This window comes from Crassostrea angulata, chromosome 7, assembly GCF_025612915.1.
Source record: "Crassostrea angulata isolate pt1a10 chromosome 7, ASM2561291v2, whole genome shotgun sequence".
NCBI classification, from domain to species: Eukaryota; Metazoa; Mollusca; class Bivalvia; order Ostreida; family Ostreidae; genus Magallana; species Magallana angulata.
Window position 1 is genome coordinate 3,886,351 of NC_069117.1, and position 6,090 is coordinate 3,892,440.

At 38.0% G+C, this 6,090-nt stretch overlaps 1 protein-coding gene across 1 annotated transcript; it reads right to left on the reverse strand.

Annotated features, from left to right (window-relative positions):
- Positions 1-938: 938 nt before the first annotated feature.
- Positions 939-4,210, reverse strand: LOC128157391 (uncharacterized). Its single transcript, XM_052819908.1, has 9 exons — positions 4,060-4,210; positions 3,498-3,926; positions 3,223-3,399; positions 2,913-3,089; positions 2,087-2,294; positions 1,720-1,961; positions 1,434-1,538; positions 1,295-1,346; positions 939-1,115 (listed from the first exon to the last, which is right to left on the reverse strand). Exons 1-9 carry the CDS (start codon positions 4,193-4,195, stop codon positions 995-997), a joined length of 1,647 nt encoding a protein of 548 aa, XP_052675868.1. The 5' UTR covers positions 4,196-4,210; the 3' UTR covers positions 939-994.
- Between the last annotated feature and the right edge of the window lie 1,880 nt (positions 4,211-6,090).

The window sequence follows — 6,090 nt, forward strand, 5'->3', positions numbered from 1 at the left end:
TTTTAAGGAACAATTTTGTTTGTTGCGAGGAAAAAGTGGGGGGGGGGGGCTGAATCCACCCTGTTGCTATGTTCCTAATGGTTAGGTCTAACTTGGCAAAAAAAGTGGGGGGGGGGGGTGTTAAGCCCCCCTAGCCCCTCCCCCGGTTCCGACGACTATGAACAAAAATGCGTATATATCTTTATACACGTGTATTCACACAAAGTCATTAAATGTATTTTTTTTTTTCATTTCTAAGATTATATCTTAAGCCGATCGAATTCTTTACTCGCATCTTTTATACATTCTCTTGATAAAATGTACACCAATCTCATAATTTAATTTTCCGAAAAATGATACTTTCTATGAAATGTTGTTATTCAGAGACATTATGATTATAGGCCTACCTAATATTTTTTTTCATTTATTCCGTCCCTATTCCGGCGATTACGGCATGCCTTAACCTGCAGCTATCCTTTTTCTATCGGCGACGTCACTGTTTCCCTATATGGTCATGTCAAAATTCGACAAACTTGTAGACTTTACATTTGTCAATTTGTAAGATGTCAGCCGTGATATTTCAGAAATACAAATGCAGACGTTACAGATTGAAAGTTTGTATTATAGTGGCAGGTTACATGTGAATAACAAACAGCATTTTACAGCTGCAATTAGCATCTGTAGGAAAATTTAGATTAAAGGCCTGCGGGGTCAACTCTAAATTAAAGTGTTTATCCCTGAGTTGTTTAGGTTACACGATCAGAATAACACATATTCATACTCAGACCCACACACCAACACGATTGCAAATTCGGATTTACAAGTTTACATGTCTGGATTTTTGAACACGATTACCCTCCATAGATAAGTTACCTATAAATGTTGCATTCACCACTCTTGGGTGTAGATTCTCAGTACAAGATATATGTAACTTTTCAAAGAAATTCGTGAAATCTCCATACAAATTAATATAATTTATTAACAAAGGTACCAAAAAACAACAAAAAGTTACATATTAAACAACAGTGTGAGAGGGGAGATAACTCAAAAGCCTGTCCAGTCGGGTCACTGCTTCCGTCACAAGCTTTTTCATGTCATCTGGACTTCCGGTGGATGATTCCAACATGTACAGTAATCTATGAAAAATTGAAAGATAAAAATAGTGTTCATTAACTGCCAAAACTATTATAAAAAATAACTTTGTTAAAGAATAAATTTCTAACTTGCATATACATGTAATTGATAAAAGGTCAAAGATTTGGAGATCAATTCTGAACAATGACCGATCTTCTCAGTGATGACGTCATATACCCACCTTTTCAGGTAGCTCTGGCTTTCCTGAACTTTAATCCTAATGGTGTTCCAATCTACAAGTAAAACAGACTGTTAGAGCACCAAACAATTGATGGATGTAGATAAGCTTTAAAAGAGCGCAGAATTATCATACATCGTACCTGTTGTAGGTGAGCCGCTGGGGTAAGGTGAGGGAGGGAAGGGTGTGGGGTGAGGGGAGGTCAGGAAATTTATAATGTGTCGGAACTCTTGCTGTTGTCCTGGTGCTGAGGAAAGAAAAAAATAATAACTGCAAAAAATTCACGTGCAAACAACCTTAAACTTTGAAAAATATGATTATTTTCCTGATTTACCATCTTTTTTTGTAACAAAATACGTTTACGTTTTGTTAGTAGTACAAATTTTGTCGGCTACGCTGATGTCATTACGCTTAAACTACCGCCATACCTAGGTACTTGGACAAGATTGCCTCGATGCTGTTGAGGGGGCTGTTGAAGAGTTTGCGCTCGTAGTCCGCCATGACGTTCATCACCTGCTTAGTGTAGCCGATCAAGGAGTTCATGATGGTGTCATACGGGAAAGTAGTCTCATAGTTGGGCCACTCTTTGCCGTAGAACTCCGAGGCCAACCGAGTCAGCATCCGGAGGCCTACTCTGTGAATGTACCCAGTCTGCTCCATGTCTAGAAAACTGAAATAAAATATTCAAATAGAATAAAGCATTATGCTACTGGTACAGTAAAAGTAAGTTATTCAAAATATTTATAGCTACACCCCTAAACTATTGATTCCCCCCATTATTGAACAGTCATATACCCATTTTTGGTTTCATTAACCACCCAGGCATGGTTCCACTTCATCTTCTCTAGGCTGGTACACTGAAGCCCAGGCTGGTTGACCAGGAAGTGACGCATTTCCTCCAGGAAGTTGGGTGCCCACGTGTCTCGTGACCCACCGTGCATGATCATCTCTCTGAAGCGGCGCTCCACGTAGTTATAGAACCTCTCCACCAAGGCGTCAAGCTCTGAAAAGAGTTTGATGTGTTTGAATGAGAGAGAGAGAGAGAGAGAGAGAGAGAGAGACAGAGACAGAGACAGAGATTTATTTTGTGAAAGGCATGCATAGGGTAGATAAACATAAGTTTTTTTTGTCTGCAAGTTGAAAAATCCCTGAACCCAGCCCCATGAGCTGTTCAGTTTGTGTAAAGCTGAAAAAAAATAATGTAATCTTTAAAAATCGTTCTCTATAATCCTGGTCAGAAGACAAGGGATACCTGTAAAGTGCGAAACGAAATCGAAGCAAACGAAACGAAACCAATGAAAACAAAACCAAATCGAAAATCGAATCGAAACGAATCCAACGAAACGAAACGAATCAAACAAAACTAAAAATTAATTATAACTACATAACAGTGAAAATACCTTCATTGAAATGATTTTTTAAACCATAAACAAAACAGCCTGTTGTTTTTCAGAATGGCGTTGTAAATTCTTAAGCCGCAAAAATGATTTAATAATGTAAATAAATGTTGTACATTCTAATATCTTATGTTTCTAATTGGTTTCATTAAAGGAATAGTCAGACGTCTTGAAAGAGAGAGAGAGAGAGAGAGAGAGAGAGAGAGAGAGAGAGAGAGAGAGACCCCCAAACTCCATTTTGATTGCAAAATCCATTAGGTCGTTGAAAATCGCGCCCTTGACAGAGTTCATGATCATCTGCGATAAATTCTGGGACCTCGGAAACCCCTGTAGACTGGCTACAATGTTTCCAGCCACCGAGTTATTCTGTAACAGCATCTTCATTTCCTGGATGATGGCATCTGCAACAATAAAAAAATATCATGGACTTTCTTGGTTTTGAAAATTTTCGCTATAATTCATTTCATTCTATATGGCATTCATACAAAAGCGTCATAAAACAAGACTACATGTGCCACGTATTTGACTACTTACAAATGAAGACCTGCTGGTATTTAGCCGTGCCACATCTTAGCCGTGATTCCATGACATCCCGTGTAAATCTTCTGAGCAGGAAAAGAGCTGCGACATCCGGGTCTTTAGCAAAGGACAGGAGTTTGATGGCGGTTCTCAACAAGGGACGAAACTTCTCCGGGTAAACAGTAATAGAATCTAAACAACAAAGAATCACCAGTTTACTCTAAGTTGGAAAAATTCTTGTAGGTAAGGTTGATTAAAGTTAAGTATAATTAGAGAGATAAATGCCCTACCCGTCATATCATCTGTTCGTGGGAACTTGACGACGCGCCTCATGAGAAGTTCCGTCAGAATGGGACAATGGAGGTTTGTATCCAAGCTAAAGTTTCCTTGAAACGGTCCAACACTGGGTCCAGAGGAAGGTGTCGCTGGGAAGCTACCATTCATGAAGTAAGGGTATTGTGTTGACGGGGCGAGTGGAGTGCCAGGGGGTGCGTGGGTAGTATCCGGTCGTGACGACGTACTCCCGGCGGCATTGGTTCCCGGGGAAGGCGTGGGTCCTGGGGAGGGTTTGGGACCCGGGGAGGGTGTAGCGTCAGGAGTTCTGGTGCTGGGCGCCGCTATGTCATTCTGACGCAGAGCCAGGTAACGCTGAATTCTGTCTATCAGCTCATCGTATGGAACGTCTCGGTTCACGTGCGATTTATGGGAAGAGGCACAATCTGAGAGTAAAATTGGTCAAACACAAAGCAAATGCAAAAAGAAATCTGCTATGGAAAGTGCGAAGACATTTTATATTAGTCTCTCATGTTCAAAAATTGTTCACAGTTAATAAAAGTTCTTGCATAAACTTACCCTTAAATATACCGAACACAAGAATTGTGAATACAGCGAACGAGAACATTGCGATGCTCGTGTTTCCTGGGATGACCAAGTACTTTGCCCAGCACGGTGTTATATAGGGAATAGAAAGTGTTTGATTGGACATCATGTTCTATTGTTAGATAACAATGGCAATATGTCACGTGACTTTGCGATCCAATCGAACCAATGTCCAGTTTTGGTATTGATAATAAGTACACCAAAACGTGCTCACTGTATAGACGATGTGCATTACATTGCTTAGATTTACTGATATTAAGTTAATGAACCGTATGCTAAAGTCGTATGTATGGGACCCTTGTCATGTGTAATCTCTTTTATTAAAAGAAAACGTGTTTAATTCAGGTAAGGGAACATTGTTTACATCCACTTCCCATTTATCTTTAACCCCGCCCCCTATTTTCAAAAGGCCGTAAAATACTCTCCGGGAGTGACATGTCATGTTTATCGAAGATTTCTTGCAGTAGAAGAAAATGTACCTCATTGCGCTCACGTCCACAAAAATATTGCAATAATCCGAATCACCTTGCCCATAGGAAAATAATTTGTGTTTACCTGGCGTGAGATCACATGACCTTTGATATGTCATGTGATGTGAATTCAAATAAACGTGTTTGATGCGTAAATGCCATATTTCTATAACAGTTTTGTTTTGATTACTGTTTTTGTATGGTTGTATATTGGCAAAATAGTTTATTTACTAATTGCGAGATACATTGCAACTATACGTATATAATTTATTGAAGAGAAATTAGATCAAGGGCGGATCATGAGGAAATAGGAAGAGAGGTCAGGAGATTAGGACCCCGCCCCTTTTTCAGCTTTAGTGTTTTTCCTACTTTCTAAGCTCGACATCCGTGTTTTATAGCTTGTCCGATATAAAAAAAAAATACCTGGTGTTTGACATCTTAATAGCTTATTTTACATTTTACAATAAAACATGTGTCTTTTATTTTTGGAAACTGTCTTTTAACATTCAGTCCTTCAGGCTCCATTTGATTTGATCACGTTTTTACCTGTATTGATATCCACAGAAAAGTCAAAGAATAGAATATTGTTACCAGCAAACAGGTGCTACAAATGTATCTCTTTCTTTTGGAGTAAAAACAAAGCAGACTCTTTAAATGAAAAAATAAGGACAATTGTATGATAATTCAAAGGATTTTCCTGGAACGAAGATACAGGAATAAATTACACTAAATTAAATAGGTCTCCATATCCACCGACTGTGTCCAAAAATTGACAACAAAATCTCCTAATGAAAAAAACCCCGTTCTGATGGAATAGATGCTACAGGCGCGTTCCCAAGGTCGAAATCCAATTCAATGATCGAACCTGTAGCTACATCCCTGGAAGAGAGGAATTTGTATGGAGACAAATATATTTGCACATTTGTGATTTTCATCACTGAAAATATATGTATGTCATATCTACGTACCTCAAATGTATTGATTATGTTTTGTTCTTGTTTTTGTTTTTGTTTTTTTACTTCTACAAAGAATTTCAAGAATCTTTTTTCAACCGCAATTCTTTTCATGAGTGTGAAGACAGGAAATATGTTAATAAATGTAGCATTCAAGAAAACAAAAAATGTAGGTGTTAATTAAACATAAAATTCGCTGAAACGTCGGATTAGTCTTTGAAATCGAAAGAAAATTTTCTGAAGTGTAAGTTAATGGAAGGCTGATAGCCTCACAAGATATCAACAGGAAACCCGGTCATTGATGTTAAGTGTTACGTGAGTATTACATAACTCACACACTGTGTTAATGGTTTCTGGGAGGTATAAATACTAATCACCAAATATTTTGGGGAAACAGGAGAACTGCTTTAACCAACACAGAATGAAACTTCTGTGTTTTAAACGTGATTTTTAAAGCTAAAGAGTTTTGAAAAATATTAACCAAAATATTGCATTATATTTTTACGATTTCCAAAAAAATAATTCACGTTTCATTTTATTGGATGATATATCAAAATGATCAGCCTACCAATTATAAGATA